Below are 16,087 nucleotides of genomic sequence, written 5' to 3'. Positions count from 1 at the left end.
CACAATTGCACTTTCTGAAGCTTCACTTAGCGATTGTGCGGCACTTGTTCCCGCTCACGAACAAGTCAGCCAATTCAAATACGAACAACCAATGGCACACCGGGTTCCTCTCACAACTTCCACCCCCATTTTGGAGAAAACGGTTTTATAAAACGGGTTTGGAGAAAAGGTTTTCGCAAACAGTTTGATTGTAAGAATAGAGAAGAGAAAGATTGTAGTAGACTATAAAGCAATAAGCAACAACAACAACTCTATAACGTACTACTCCGGGTATGGGGAAGTGATGGTTGGTCTTATCCCCATATAGTGCATTCTGAACAAAAACACATCCGCCACCCTTGCATATGGAAATGGGCTAGCGGTCACTCACTAAGAAAAGTACATATAAACCTAACTACCTAGCAAAAGGAAATACATAGGATGAAAGCATAGTAAAAAAGGTGGAGGCGGTCGTGCGGCCATGGACAACACGTCCTGGATAAGCATGACCGTGACACGGGGTGACTATAAATTTTTCTTTTTTATTCTTTCATTTTCGTCTTTTTCTTTCCTCGGCTTCACTCTTTCCTTTCTCTTTCTCCTTCCTTTGGCCTCCCCTTCTTTTCCCTATGTTTTTTAGGAGGGTTAGGTAGATATTTGGAAAGAATGTTGAAGTAATGGGAGATTGGTTTATTGAAAGTTGAACCATAAATATATATATGGAGTTTAGTACTTAAGAAAGAAAAGAAGTTTTGAAGATGATGGAGGAATAAGGATGGGAAATGGGATGGAAACTGCAAAGCAATAACTGAAAAGATGGAACAAATTAAAATGCAGAAGCTGTACTCGAATTATGAGACTATGGCCAAACTGTGATTTCTTTACCTCAACCCAAAATAGGAGAAAACTTGACGTATATCACTCAAGTTCCATCATTTAGAAACATAAACCCAGCATGAATCCCCAAAACAAGGAAATAAAATTTGCAAGACATACGTTAGAAATCTTAACACAAGGATTAAGTATAAAAATAGAAATGAATTAGGCATCCATGTAAATGTCATGGGTGGGGGTTTTAAAATTTGTTACCAAATATATGTATAGTATGGGCTTGATTGAATCTTATATAAAAAGAAAAAAGAGAGAAGAAATCTTACCTGTGATGATCTTGAAAATCTCCACCATGGCCACTGTTATGAGCCCGCCACCATTTTATTTAACCAAGGCGCACTACGTGTGGATAAGGGGAAAGCTTGACATTATATGGGCAGTGCGCGTGCTCTGATCATGAAACCCACCAATAACAAATCATTTTTCCATTTATCTCAACCACCAGTTTTCATCTGTAAAAACATATAAATCAGGACTCGGTGAGGGGAAGAGCTTTGAAATTCAAGGGAACTTTACTCAATTAGAAGCCAACCCAAGACGCCATGCAAAGCATTTCTTTTTGTGTCTTTTTTGTTTTTGTTTGTGTCATCTTTTCGCTTGTTTCTGAAAATGCTAAAATAGTTACAGCTGCTGCTGAAGGTCCAAAAAATAATGGCGTTTATATCGTCTATATGGGATCCGCGTCCGCCTCCAGGACTGACTTCCTTCGCCTTCTAAACTCTGTCCACAGGCGGTAACGTTATAAACACATCTCGATTTCTCCGGTTCCGTTTGAAACCATTTTATTTTTTAAAATTAAATTTATTTTCTCTTACTATAATTCCAACGATTTTAATCTTTTTTTTATTGAGGAGAATTGAATTCTTACCTAAATTTTAAAAACAAAAGTAATTTTTTAAAAACTGTTTTTTTAGTTTCAAAAAATGTAAGAAATAGATAGTAAAGAAAATTTTGAGGGTTTTCATAGATTTATCTTTCAAAAATTAAAAACCAAAGTTAAAGTCGCTAAGATCTTGTTCGATAACTATTTTGTTTTTAGTTTTTTGTTTTTTAGAATTAAATTTTTAAATGCTGCTTTCATCTCTAAATTTCTATATTATATTTGTCTACTTTTTGTTTTAGTTTTTGGATTTTTTTTTTTAAAAACTAAGTCTTCTAAATGCTACTTTTATCTCTAAATTTTTATATTATATTGTCTACTTTCTACCATTGTCTTAAAAAAAAAGTCAAAATTTAAAAACTAAAAAAAATAAACCATGTTTGGTAACCATTTCATTTTTTGTTTTTGAGAATTAAACCTATGGACACTACTTCTTCCTCCAAATTTCTTCATTTGTTATCTACTTTTTGCCAATGGTTTAAAAAACAAACTAAAATTGAAAAACTGAAAAACATAGCTTTTAAAAACTAGTTTTTGTTTTTAAAATACGGTTAAAAATTCAACCAGCACTTAAAGTTGGATGCAAATCATTGTAAGAAATAAGGATAGAAAATAGGCTTAATTTCAAAAACTAAAAACAAAAAATGAAATGGTTACCAAATGAGACCATATTTTTTGAAAAATGGTTTAGATTTTGAATAAGCATTCAAATATTCTTCAAAGAAAGTAAAAATCATAGCAAAGAAATCGAGACAAAACAAACTTAAATTTAAAAATAGTTACAAAAAAGGAGCTTAAACTTAGAAAGTACCTAATATATCTTTAAATTTGAATGGTGTCTAAAAAATCTAGACTTAATGCAAGATACATCAAAGTTTTACTAGACAGAAAACTAAAATGTCAAAATACATTATAGACTTATTAAACACAAAATAAAAACACCCCATAAATCAGATACTTATAAAATTCAAATAGAGAATAAACTTGAGTCAATGCTTTCTATTAAAAATGAATCAGAAAGACATATATACATATATATAAGTAACATGAAAGGGAAGAAGAGCGATGTTAGATTATATTATAGAGAAAAAGTGAGATGTGATATTGTTGTTTGTTGTTTGTTGTGTGGAACTACGTAGGAATGGGAAGGCAGTGGTACACACATATAAACATGGGTTCACAGGATTTGCAGCTCATCTATCAGAACAGGAAGCTCAGGCCATGAGACAAAGCCCTGGAGTTGTTTCTGTTTTTCCAGATCCAATATTGAAGTTGCACACAACTCATTCATGGGATTTCTTGGTCAGTCAGACAAGTGTCAAAATTGACGCTAATCCCAAATCAGATTCATCTCCTCAACCATATGATACCATTATCGGCATCTTGGACACTGGTAATTCTATATATATATCAAAAAAACATTAAAATAACAAGCTTGTTCTAACTTCTAACTACTCGCCGGAAAATTAAGGTATCTGGCCGGAATCGGAGAGTTTTAGTGACAAGGGTATGAGTCCAATACCTTCGAGGTGGAAAGGTACGTGCATGGTAGGCGATGACTTCACTTCCTCCAACTGTAACAGGTGAGTGTGCCAGCACACAAGTACTGCCACTCTGATTTACTTCCAACTTTGGGTTTTGTTTAATTTAGTATCTAAATTTTGAGTTTTATGTTTCATGAGGTTCTAAAATTTTAATTTCGTGTGTATTAAGTCTATAAATTTTTAATTTTATTTATTTTGAAAATTAATCTATGTATTAGATATAAGCTTGAACTAACATATTTGTAAATTTTAAAAGAATATCAAAGTTCAAATATTAAATTTGTAATTTTGAAAGTTTGAATACTAAATAGATATGAATCTCAAAGTTTAGAATTGTCGAACTTTTTTAATTGACTTTTTAGTGCTTAAAAAGTATTTTGAAGTAAAAAAAAAAAGAGTGTATAAAATTAATACAAATAGACATTAACTTACTAACTTGAAGTTGGTGCAATAGATTATTATAGTTCACTCCATATTTGAGACACCAAATATATCAGCATATAATCTACAATTAATTATAGTAAATATTATTACAAAATCTACTTTGCTAAGGTTATTACTATTCGCTACCGCATTTATTATTTTCCACTCGTTTCTTATTTTTCTACAATGTTAATTATTTTCTACTTAAACAAAAATAGTTTGCATCCCAAACACAAGATTATTATAACCTAGACAAATGATATATGTAACCCAAACACAAATTATTATAATCCACTAACTATAATAACCAACTCATCGCCCCCAAACATCTCCTAAATTTGTAATTTAACTCAGTTTTAACTTTTATTTTTAAGTGTCTTACTTCTTCCTTTAATTTTTTGTCAATAAAATAGATATTATGAATTCAATGATTATAGGATATAATAAATCTTAAAATATATAATTAAAAAATTTGAACTATAGTTGAAAAAAAAAAACAAGGACAAATATCAATTTATACCCTTAAAGTTTGGGGATTGTATCAATTTAAACTATAAACTAATAGTTGTATCAATTTAAATCCTGAAAACTTGAAGGATAGTATCACTTTACACCCCAAACTAATGTTTGTATCCATTTAAATCTTGACTTTTCATAATTGTATTAATTTAAACCTTAAATTTTCATATATATATCCAAATAAAATATAATGAATGGTTTAAATTAATACACTTATAAAATTTCAATGTTTAAATTGATACGCTTATGAAAATTTAGAGTTTAAATTGATACAATTATTAGTTTGGAGTATAAATTGATATACTTATGAAAGTTTACTGTTCAAATTAATATAATTATTAATCTATGGTTTGAATTGATACAACCTCCCAATTTCAGAGATGTAAATTGATATTTATCCAAATACCAATATAGTTTATGTGCATTCAAGATACATCTATCTTTATCAATTTCTCTCTTGTCACATACATAAACAAGGAATATAAATATTAAAAAAAAATACTTGTAACAAATTGTCATTGCAATCACAATTTGTTGGGATAAGTAAAGATGACGAACTATATTGTGAATGAGTGTGTTTGACATGTTTGTCGTGCCAGAAAAATAATTGGAGCAAGATTTTACGAAAGTTCTGAAAGCGACGGAATACGGTTCCACTCACCTCGAGATGGAGCTGGACATGGCACCCACGTGGCATCTACGGCGGCCGGAAGCGCCGTGGCTAATGCATCGTACTATGGCCTCGCAGCTGGGACGGCCAAGGGCGGCTCCCCTGGCTCTAGGATCGCCATGTACAGAGTCTGCGTAGCCGACGGCTGTCATGGGTCGTCAATCATGGCGGCATTTGATGATGCCATCGCCGATGGGGTCGATGTATTGTCCTTATCTCTCGGTGCACCCTCCTACTTCCGACCGGATTTGACGGCCGACCCTATTGCCATCGGAGCCTTTCATGCAGTTGAGAAGGGGATTACCGTCGTCTGCTCCGCTGGAAACGACGGTCCCTCTTCGGGATCAGTGGTGAACGACGCGCCATGGATTATTACAGTGGCTGCCTCCACCATTGATAGGGATTTTGAGTCTGATGTCGTGTTGGGCAACAAAAAAGTGATCAAGGTAATTCAAATTCCTTCAGCAACTGCAATTAAAACACCCAAAACAACATTAAGTTATTTCAAATTTGAAAAATATAATGCAGGGAGAAGGTATAAATTTCTCTAATCTTCAAAAATCTCCTGTATACCCACTAATACAAGGCAAATCAGCCAAGAAAGCGAGTGCCAGTGAAGACAGTGCAAGGTATATATATATAAGAGATGAAATGCTGACTGATTTATTAAGATTTCTTACAAAGCTTTCTAATGAGTTTCTCTGGATGTTATGTCTCCAATTTAATTAGGATTTGTTCTGAAGACTCCATGGATGAAACTCACGTGAAGGGAAAGATAGTTATTTGCGAAAACAGTGTCGAAGGAGGCGGTTCCGATTGGCAAGATCAGGCTGAAACAGTGAAGAATCTTGGAGGGGTTGGGGTAGTTTTGATTGATGACAACTCAAAATTAGTTGCAGAGAAGTTTCCTTCTCCCATGACAGTTATTAGCAAAAAGGATGGTGCCGAGCTCCTCTCCTATGTTACCTCAAGCGGGTAAAAGTTTAAATATCTTCTTTAGTAGCTTGAACCTACTGACCTTCAATGGCTAATTGAGTTTGATATTTTCTGAAGGAATCCAGTTGCTACAATCCTGCCTACAGTGACCATAATAAACTATAAGCCAGCGCCTGCTATAACATATTTTTCATCCAGAGGGCCTAATCCCGCGGTATTAAACATGATCAAGGTAAAAGGCAGTTTCTTAAGGGAGGAAGAGGGGATAGACTTTTAAAATTTGACCTTCATGAAGAAAATTTCTTGCTTCACACCTGAATTTGAAAGTTAATTGTGATGTAGCCGGACATATCAGCACCGGGAGTGAACATTCTTGCAGCTTGGCTTGGCAATGATTCAAGCTCTACTCCACAAGCAACGAAGTCACCACTCTTCAATGTGATATCAGGAACTTCAATGTCATGCCCGCATGTCTCTGGCGTAGTGGCCTTTGTAAAATCTCAGAACCCCACATGGAGTCCCTCAGCAATCAGATCGGCCATCATGACAACAGGCAAGGAATTAATCACACAAGGGAAGAAAAAGATAATCTTCTTTCTTTTTCTGTTGAACTGAACATGTTTACTGATGAGCAATTTTTTCTCAAAAAAATTTACAGCAATCCAAACGAATAACTTGGGATCACCAATGACTTTGGATACGGGATCAGTAGCCACACCTTATGATTATGGAGCAGGAGAAATATCAACCAATGGAGCATTACAACCAGGACTAGTCTATGAAACTAGTACAACAGACTACTTAAACTACCTTTGCGGCCGAGGTTATAATCGGTCCACCATTAAGAGCATCTCAACTACTGTTCCTGATGAGTTTGATTGCCCCAAGAATTCAACTGCATACTACATATCAAACATGAACTACCCAACAATAGCAGTATCCGAATTGAAAGGCAAGGAAAGCAAGAAAGTAATTAGAACAGTTACAAATGTTGGTGGCGATGGTGAAGCAGTTTACACAGTCAGTGTAGACGCACCTGGGGAAGTAGATGTCAAAGTGATTCCAGAGATATTGAAATTTGGGAAGAACAATGAGAAGCAGAGTTACCAAGTGGTTTTCACCTCAACTGTATCCACACTGAATGAAGTCTTTGGTTCAATAACTTGGACCGATGGAAAACATCGAGTCCGGAGTCCATTTGTCGTCACTAGTAAGAGTAGTGAGTCATAAGATTACCTGTAAAACGGTGAACAAATTTCAATTAACCAGGTCAAAAAGCTTGTAATGCTCTAGTCATCTGTTTCAGTTTGGACTATGTTACCATCTGAATAAACGAAGTTGGTGTTTTAGATGTCTAACCTGATTGAACAGCTTCCATCTTAAAAAAAAAAGAATCACTAAAACAAAATTAAAGGTCAAAGACACTGTGAGTAGAAACATTAAGATTGTCAGATGGGGCTGAGTGATGACATGATCTTGAACAAGACTGTATTTAAGACTCCCATTTGTTGCTATGGTGACTGTGGGGTAGAAGAAAGAAACAAGAAAATGGACATAGTAACAACTAACAACTGAATTTCAACTTCACAGATACATGATAGTTGGTAGGGATATGAGACCTCACTTGAATCAAGCAAAGAAAGAATAAAAAAATCGACACAGAGATTTACATGATTTATTAACAGTGTTAGCTACATCCATGAGTAGTAAAAGAGATCAATTTATTATTAAAGAGAAATATGAAACTATATAAATGATAAAGACGCTAATATGGTTAGAGGGTTTATGTATGACATCTCTCTAAATCAGTAATTCCTAGGCACATAATCGTAAATAACTCATAAATGAATACAAATTAAGTTCATTTGGAGCGTCAGATAATATATTTAAAGCATTCCAACGATAGTAAACTTTTCTGCTCCCTTTGGTTTTATTTTCTAAAATGTGTATTCTCATAACAATTTTCAACTATATAGTTTATAATTTATATAGTTGAGAAGTTAAAAGCATAAGCATCTCTATTTTAGAAGCTAAAGCAACTTTAATAAAAAATGTGATCGAGGAGGGTTCTCAAAGCTTATCTCCTTCCTTTGGAGTATAACCATTTTCAATGTCAAAACAGTGGCGGCATCTCCTCGGAAGTTTTTCTCCACTGGCAAAGAAAATCCCTCAAATAGCCAAAAATCAACCCCTAATACTCTAATTTCGTTCAGAAATAACACATTTAGACTTTTGAAGATCGAGATTTTCAAGAATCTACTCGGGAATTTACTTATCTTATTCTATTCCATTCCAATAGTTCACTAATTCATGGGCGTTGGAATGACCCACATTCACCTTAGGGCCAACCCCATAAAGGCATATGAGAGTTACACTTTTCACTTGTTCCACACTAGAAAATTAAGGAGGGGCTATAAAGGGCATATATATGAGATCGCTTCTAGAGACTTGCAAAAGTGGAATTAGTGAGAGTAAAGGGCCTTGCAAGAATGATTTTCCACGATCGGATCAGAACCATAAAACTTAAAAAGGGCTAACAAAGTTAATTAAATAGGCCAAAAAATATTTGTTTTTGTAATTTTAAGAACTATACAAGTTAGCGAGAGACTAACCATCAAACGATAAACACTTAAAAATCATTTTTCTAAAGGTTGATTTCAAGTATTTATCCTAAACCAACTAATTTTACAAAATTATTTTTTCAAAATCAATTTTTAGTGGTTGGGAAACATTTGAAATTTTTTCAAAATTACTTATTTTTTAAATTAAACATTTGAAAAAAGTATTCCAAACACATGCTAAATGATAGATAATATTCCTTAGACTTTCATTTTACTTTTAACCTTTGAAATTGATTCCAAATAATACTTTTGAGAGATTTTTGTCATAAGAAAAAAAAAAGAAAGAAAGAAAGAGATAGGAATTGACGAAGGCCTATTTTTAAATATTTGAAGACATACTAACATGAGATAGAATAAAGGATAACAACTACTTTAGTCTTAATAGTAATAAATATCATGTATGCTTGTAAATTTTTACACATCAACTATCACATCATTTTTTATCCTTTATTTATATGAAAATATATTTTTGGAACAATTCCGAAGTTAAATAGTATTTTGGAATAAATTTTAAAGTACAAAAATAAAAATGATAGCCTAAGGATGCAATTAAAATATACTCCAAAGTTAAAAGTGAATCTTTTATAATTTAATTGAGAAAATAAATAAGATTTTATATTTTAATGAAGAAAACTTATGATTTTATAATTCAATCAAGAAAAAACATGAGATTTCAAACTCATTGCAAGCTTAATTGTAGTTAAATCAATAATCTTTTTTAATATTGCATACAACAAGACTTAAAATGTCGATGTGTATGGATATTTTAAAAATTTTGTAAAAATAAAAATTCAAAAAATAAATTTAATTTATAATTTTTAAGCAAGTTAACATATCTATTCTGTATATTATATTTATATTAGTCAACATCAGTTGAAATATATCCATGTTGGTATTCGATGGTATCCTACTTCTAACTATAGAAAAATATGTGGTAGATTAATTTTGGTTCGGTTTGAATATTTGGTGGCAATGGAAATGCGAATAATAAACTAAAGTATACATTAGAAATATCTAGTAGGCAGACCAAATAATTATATCACTGAAAATTGAAGGACTCGTTTGAGAATTTGTAGAGATTTAAATTTATTTTCACCTTTCACCTCTAATATTTTTAGAGTTCGCATTATATTGTAAATATTTTGTTTAATTGATCTTCCAAGATTAGGAGTGAATCCCATATATATACACAGAAACGTAATTATTAGATTGGGTACAAATAATAGCATTAGAAGAGAAGTGAGTATAAATAGTAAGGTAGGGAGCATAACATTGTACATCAAAATAGCCGTGTGTTTTCATGAAAGACAAACTCCATTTACAAAACAATAGTATGGAACCACAACTGATATCAAGCTATTGAAGCTCAAGGCCTTTGAGAGAGAACCATGAACAAATATAATATAAAAAGAAAAAAAGAAAGGCCCAATTATTTGGAAACTTAAAACACAGAAAATATCATAATGAACAACCCATTCTACGAAACCACATTCCTATAAGAACGTTCGTTGTAGGAGGAGTCAGTGAGCGCTGACAAGGAACGGATGCTGGCAAACCCCACACTCAATCGTCTCAGAACCTGAGCTTGGAACCTGGACCTGCAAATGTTTCACATATCAATTAATACATCAATCTATTTTCTTGCAGATGCATTTATATTTACAAGCACCCTCCAAAGGAAACGTTCCACGACTAAACAACTCTTCATACTTGCAACTTTTCAGACAACAATTCTACACCTTGTCCCAAACACCCCAAGTTATCATGCCACTGAGTCCACGACAGTTAGCTAAGGGTCTATGGGCAACGACTCTCTAGGTGCTTGAAACGATATTTTGAAGTGGAAAAAATGGGTGTATCTAAGCATATAAAAAGATGCTCCAACCGTAAATCAATTTGTAGCATAAACCAAAAAAGAAATGATAATGATGCCAGGATCAAACCTGTAAATGAACAGTACAAGTCGGGCATGCAACTTCCTTCATCCGTTTCCCAGATCCGTCAGACTTGGATCCTGTGGCATTCCAGGGAAGTGACAAATACATTAATGCTTACTCTCCTAAATACAAAAATGAATATTTCAAAATAACGACCCCAAAGTTTGAAGCATTCACATCCAGAATGGATGGAGGATGCATAACCATATGCTTCAAATTTCAATCCGTGTATTAGGAAAGGAGCATCTTACTACTACTATCAACGCATTTAAATTATCTATTCCAGAACAAGAAATTACCTGATGACCTACGGTTTCTCTCCATTTCGTCCTACAATGACAGAAAAGTAAAAATAAAATTAGACTGATGCAATAAGAAAGGTGGAAATCATAAGTACCTTTTTTTATATGAATCTTTCTCACAAGTACATTTGCAGGAAAGAAGTTTAAACTAAGAACAAATCACAATGCTCAAAAAGCATGAAATGCGGAAAGGGAAGATATAGAACATTACTACCTTAAGTTTTTTGGCAAGATCCTCATGGCTATGCAACCCTCCAGGCTTACTGGCCAATTCCTTGGCATTGGCGAGCCTCTGAGTCACTTCCGCCTGAAAACAAGAAGAAAAGACATGTTAAGAGCCAACACACTAATGCCTGCAGTAATGGATCACCACCTAATGCAATGCAATACATAAACCCGCAACATCCACACTTCCCAATAAGTGTAAATGATTAAAACCTAAAATTCGTTATAGTTGTCAAAGAGGGAAGGGAAATTCAAGAGAAGCTTTTCTTAAACATACTTAATGGGATGTGCGGTCTTAAAAATCAACAAATTTCAATATAAGCTTTTCTTAATCAGTTCAACAAGACACCGAACCATCATTTCTTGAGTAAAGAATTGACAGAAATTTACAACTTTTACACTTGATGATTTTTCCTTTTTGGACTTAATAAACAATCACAGGTTTAATATGTTTCCTGTTATATTATATCCTTGAAGAATTTTTCATATATAATACAAGTCACGTCTATAATAGACTATGCACAACACAGTCAACACCGATAATAAAATATAATCATAAACCAGAAACATATAAAAGAACTAAGTTAAATAAGGAAAGAAAGAAATTACACTAATAATAATAATATCAAACAAGTCAAAGTTATACATGACATACCATGCATCTGTCACAAACTCGAACTTGAGGAGCATTCTCCTCAGCAGTCAGAGTTGTTCTACCTTGAGTGCATTTATCACAGAAAATGTCTCCACAATTTCTGCAGTGATGCTGAGAAAAAGGTTGAAAGAAACAATGAGATTCATAAAAAAGGGCAATCTAATGAACCTAATTCCATTATTAATAGAAAACAAATCTACCCTTCGTACGAAAGCCCCAAAGTCTGTCCCACATGCTGTACATTTTGTGACTGCTTCATCAGGTACCTAAAAACATCAACAGAAAAAGCATTGTAAATGAATACACCCTCAGATAAGCTTAAAATCAACAAGCTGATAATTTATGACAACTCTGTTAAGATACCCAATGGTCTTTCTCCTCGTTGCCTGGCTTTATCAGGTTCACCCAATCAACCAACCCTTTCTTCTTCTCTGTAGCCTGTTCAGGCACCTTAAAAGATTCAGCAGGCCTACTTCTACCGCCCATTTCCTTAAACTGTGATTTCAAAAAGAAAACAAAACAATAAAGGAACCATATCAAGTTAACTACCATTATAAAAAATAACTGGGGAAGAACATATAGAAAAGAGTTCATAATCTCTGAAAAAAAAAGGTGTCAATATTATCACGCATAGAGAATCTAAGTTGGAGACTGATCAGTACTTATCTATGATATCTGTACACTGTCCAGGCATTAAACAAAAGGTTACCTTAAGATGATTTATAGCCACGGAATGGAAGAACCAAAAAGATAAACTAGAACACGCATCAACTATATCTTCATGAGTGAAAACACCTCACAAATACATTTATACATCAAAGGTGTATGACAAAGTCCATTCCTTACTGTCCAATAATGTCTTGAGATCACAAATTGCATAGATTATAGGGATTAATTGCTCAAAAGACCCATTTTAAAGGTCCAAAATGGCAAAAAACCCTGTTTTTGAAAAAAAAAAATGTCAAACGCCCATTTGTTGATGTCATGACCATTTGAAGTTACGTTATTGCCTTTTTTTCTTTTTCCTCTTTTTCTCCGGTACGAGAGATCTTTCTCTACATGTCATCTTCTTCTTCTCCGGCTTCTTCTCCTCTGTACGTCGTCTTCTTCTTCTCCGGCTTCTTCTCCTCTGTACGTCTTCTTCTTCTTCTCCGGCCTGATGAGTCCACACGAGCAGCTTTGATGCGACCAACTCCGGTGAACAAAAGGCGAGAGAGAGGAGTGATTTTATGAGTGAGGAAATGAAGAAAGAGCGAGACGAGCGAAAGCGAGAGACATAGTGATTTGTGAGTGAGAAAAGAAGAGAGCGAGACTATTTTTCCGTGTGCGCTCAAGTATATTTTGGTAATTTCACCCGAATTTGACGTCAACAAAGAGCCATTTGACATTTTTTTCAAAAATTTAGTCATTTCACATTTTTTATCTAATTTTTTTGTCATCCATCCAGCGGACCCTAGACTATAGCAGGGGTAGGAATTCTAAAGAAAATGCTTCTAATGCAAGTCATAAGTGGTTAATTTTTTATTTTGAAATAACTAGAGAGTTAAAAAAAAATAAGAAGAATAAAACAAAAGGAACAGGTAAGGATTAGTACCTGTACAGTTGCAGCAGTCACTGTGTCCAGAAGCGTGTTGGTAGTGTACTTGTTTGACTGCAATCTAATACGCCGTGGCTCAATATCCACAGAGCTCTTGGACCAGAAAGCCAGGGTAGATGAATCATATACCTTACAAGTATAAATAAAAAAACCATATGGTTAGTCCATGGCAGAGAATTCCAAGTAAACTAAAAGCAAAATCCAGTGTCTCAACTTACTTCACATCTGGTGATGGTCTCAAGAGGATATATCCTTAGTGTCCGACTAGAATTTGGATCAAGCATCCGAATACCATCTAAACCAACCTAAAAATGATTACAAAAGAGAGTAAATAACCAAGCCCTATTGATGTGCTAAAATAACTTAATAACAATTAAATTATCTTGGAACAAAGAAAATATAAAGAGAGAACAAAAAATCATGAGAAGGTAAAACAATGGCTAAAAAACTCCAACGTGCAAACATAAAGCACGTATTAAAAAGAACAGGAATTAGATTACATCAAACAATAATTGGATAAATGCACAGTTGAAATAAATAGTTCAAAATTAAAATTCTACTCAAACCTTGATTCTAAAGAGGAAATGACAAAAAATGATGCAAAGGGCTAGGCAAAATAGCGACTAAAAAAGCTCCAATGTGCAAGTGTAAAGAAAATCCTAAGAGAAAGTAATTAGATTAGATCATGAATAATTAAATATTTTCACAGAACAGATTCCCCATATGAAATTAACAGTTCCCGATTCATAAGTAACTCGATAATTAAATTATTACTAAAGACTTTTTATCACTTAAGATGCGAAAGAACATGCCAGTACAGACTAACAATCAAATTCTATAGGTTTTGCCTCTAATGTATAGTCGTATAGAACTATAAAAGAAAAAAGAAAAACAGCAATGCGTGACAATTGGATAAATAACGATATCTACAACAAAAAAAATTGTCCTATGAATGCATGGCATACCTGACAAAGTACATCCATGGTGCTCTGACCTCCACTTTCAGCCAAGAGCTTCACCCGGAACTTCTGCACCCAATCTTTGACGTCTTCTTGAGCTTCCACTTTAGGGATCGCCCTGACTACTTTCAGTGAACTCGCCGGCGGGTCTTTCTTCGGAGGAATACTGATGGGCCTCCCATAATCATCAAAAGCAGGCGCCGCAGCAGACCATGTCGAAGACTTCGAAGCTGTACCGCGAGCTCCATAAGGCTCAACTTTGCCACCTTGGTAAGCATAGACTCCATCGCCATAACCGTCATCATAGCCAGAGTCAAAGCGCGGTGCCGCGTCCTCCGGCCGCTTACCGTACAACTCCGAACCAAACTCAGACCGGCTTCGACCGTAACCTCCATATCTATCATCACCAAATCCGCCTCCTTGTTCAAATTTCACCGAACTTTCATATGGGTTTTCATACGACGGGGGAGCCAAAGAGCCAAAGGGAGCAGAATACATGGAGGAGAACGGAGAATTAGGAGTAGGGGTAGAATTAGAGCTCTGATTCATGGGAATTGATGAAGGTGGAGGTGGAGGGGGGCCATAATTGGAAGCCGTCTGATGCTGATCATAGGTTGAATGATACGATTGCGACTGAGAAGGAGATTGATAAGGCACATGAGACTCAAACGGAGGGAAAGCAGGTGGTTGAGGAGTGGGATTGAATGTCTGAAGATTAGGATTCGATGACGGAGGATTGTAAAGAGGAGCAGTCGGAGAGGCAGGGACGGGATCGGGATTCTGGGAGTAGGGGGGATAATTAGGGGCATAAGAAGGGTAATCGGAGACCCCGTAATTGGTGGAGAAGGGCGGCGCGGAGGCGTAAGCGCTCTGGTTGCGATCGGAGGGAGTGGGAACTGGATTAGGGCTTGGATTGAGGGTAAGGTTTTGAAGATTTGGGTATTGGAAATAGGGAGCAGTACCGTAATCCCCGTTCTGCATCGTCGACGCCGGTGAGAAATTCGCCGTACCGATGAAGCTTGAAATGAGATTTCTTCGAATGAAATTATCAGGATCCCGAAGTTTCTTTTTCAACGTTACCGAAAAGACGACTCCAAGAACTAAATAAAGGGATTGCTGAAGGAAAATGGTTAGTAATAGGATTCGGATTTTTTTTTTTTTCCTTTTAATTATTATTATTATTACAATTATTTTAATTGCTTTTATTATTTTTCCCTTTTTGAGGAAGGATTGGGAAACATTTGCATGTAACCAAAGCACGGGAAGTTTTGTACACACGGCCTTTCCCCTTTGCCACGTCATCTCTAAATAAATTTTTAATTCAAGTACTATTTTGGTTATCAATTCTTTATTTTATGCTTTTTTTTTTTAAGAATTTTTTATTTTATTCTATTTAGTATTTATATTTTGTGTAGCTTCAATGAATCTTAAATTTAATTTAAAATTTTGTTATTATTTATTAATATCTTCACTCTAAATTTGGAAAACATATTCACATATTCTATTTATTGTCTAAAAATTATTATTATTATTATTTAATCAATTTCGATAAAAATCAATTTAAAGAGATTAAATTTAATATTATTAAAAATGCATAGATTAAAATTAGACATATAAAAGTATATATACTAAAATCCAACAAACAACATAGTAGGATTAAAATTATATTTTTAACCATTTTTTTCCAAATTTAATCCATATATTTTAATAAATCTTAAATTTAATCATTTGGTTTTTTTTAAAAATTGGTTAAATGATTATAATAATTTTCATTTAAGAAAATACACTATGTGAATACCTTTTCAAAATTTATAAATTGGAATGTTAATAAAGACTTTTTTTAAAAAAATCAACAATAACCTAATAATAGAATGAAATTCAAATTATAGAAATCAAAATGATGACCAATTGTGCATTGTATTATTCTAGGCCAAGAATTCAAAACATTC

The 16,087-nt window shown here is 34.1% G+C and overlaps 2 protein-coding genes and 1 long non-coding RNA gene across 4 annotated transcripts; 1 reads left to right on the top strand and 2 right to left on the bottom strand.

Moving 5' to 3' along the window:
• The first annotated feature begins 1,138 nt into the window (after positions 1-1,138).
• On the top strand, positions 1,139-7,200 carry ATSBT5.2 (Subtilisin-like serine endopeptidase family protein). Its single transcript, XM_039040470.2, has 9 exons — positions 1,139-1,603; positions 2,890-3,143; positions 3,222-3,333; positions 4,836-5,352; positions 5,435-5,535; positions 5,636-5,881; positions 5,960-6,074; positions 6,185-6,395; positions 6,501-7,200. Exons 1-9 carry the CDS (start codon positions 1,413-1,415, stop codon positions 7,070-7,072), a joined length of 2,319 nt encoding a protein of 772 aa, XP_038896398.1. The 5' UTR covers positions 1,139-1,412; the 3' UTR covers positions 7,073-7,200.
• Positions 4,719-6,297, bottom strand: LOC150034030 (uncharacterized). 2 transcript variants are annotated; one of them, XR_016531905.1, is made up of 2 exons: positions 6,157-6,297; positions 4,719-5,374 (listed from the first exon to the last, which is right to left on the bottom strand). It is a non-coding gene; the product is annotated as an uncharacterized LOC150034030 (long non-coding RNA). The 2 variants fall into 2 exon arrangements; XR_016531904.1 differs by lacking the exon at positions 6,157-6,297 and adding an exon at positions 5,587-5,721.
• A 2,509-nt stretch (positions 7,201-9,709) lies between the features above and the next one.
• LOC120086165 (RING/FYVE/PHD zinc finger superfamily protein) lies at positions 9,710-15,291 on the bottom strand. Its single transcript, XM_039042650.2, has 10 exons — positions 14,145-15,291; positions 13,398-13,484; positions 13,177-13,308; positions 11,946-12,077; positions 11,783-11,848; positions 11,583-11,693; positions 10,917-11,009; positions 10,700-10,730; positions 10,407-10,477; positions 9,710-10,061 (listed from the first exon to the last, which is right to left on the bottom strand). Exons 1-10 carry the CDS (start codon positions 15,117-15,119, stop codon positions 9,984-9,986), a joined length of 1,776 nt encoding a protein of 591 aa, XP_038898578.2. The 5' UTR covers positions 15,120-15,291; the 3' UTR covers positions 9,710-9,983.
• Positions 15,292-16,087: the final 796 nt, after the last annotated feature.

This window comes from Benincasa hispida, chromosome 9, assembly GCF_027475165.1.
Source record: "Benincasa hispida cultivar pf3 chromosome 9, pf3_genome.v1.1, whole genome shotgun sequence".
Taxonomy (NCBI): domain Eukaryota; kingdom Viridiplantae; phylum Streptophyta; class Magnoliopsida; order Cucurbitales; family Cucurbitaceae; genus Benincasa; species Benincasa hispida.
Note: the sequence above shows the minus strand (reverse complement) of the source record. Positions and strands in the feature narration are given on the sequence as shown.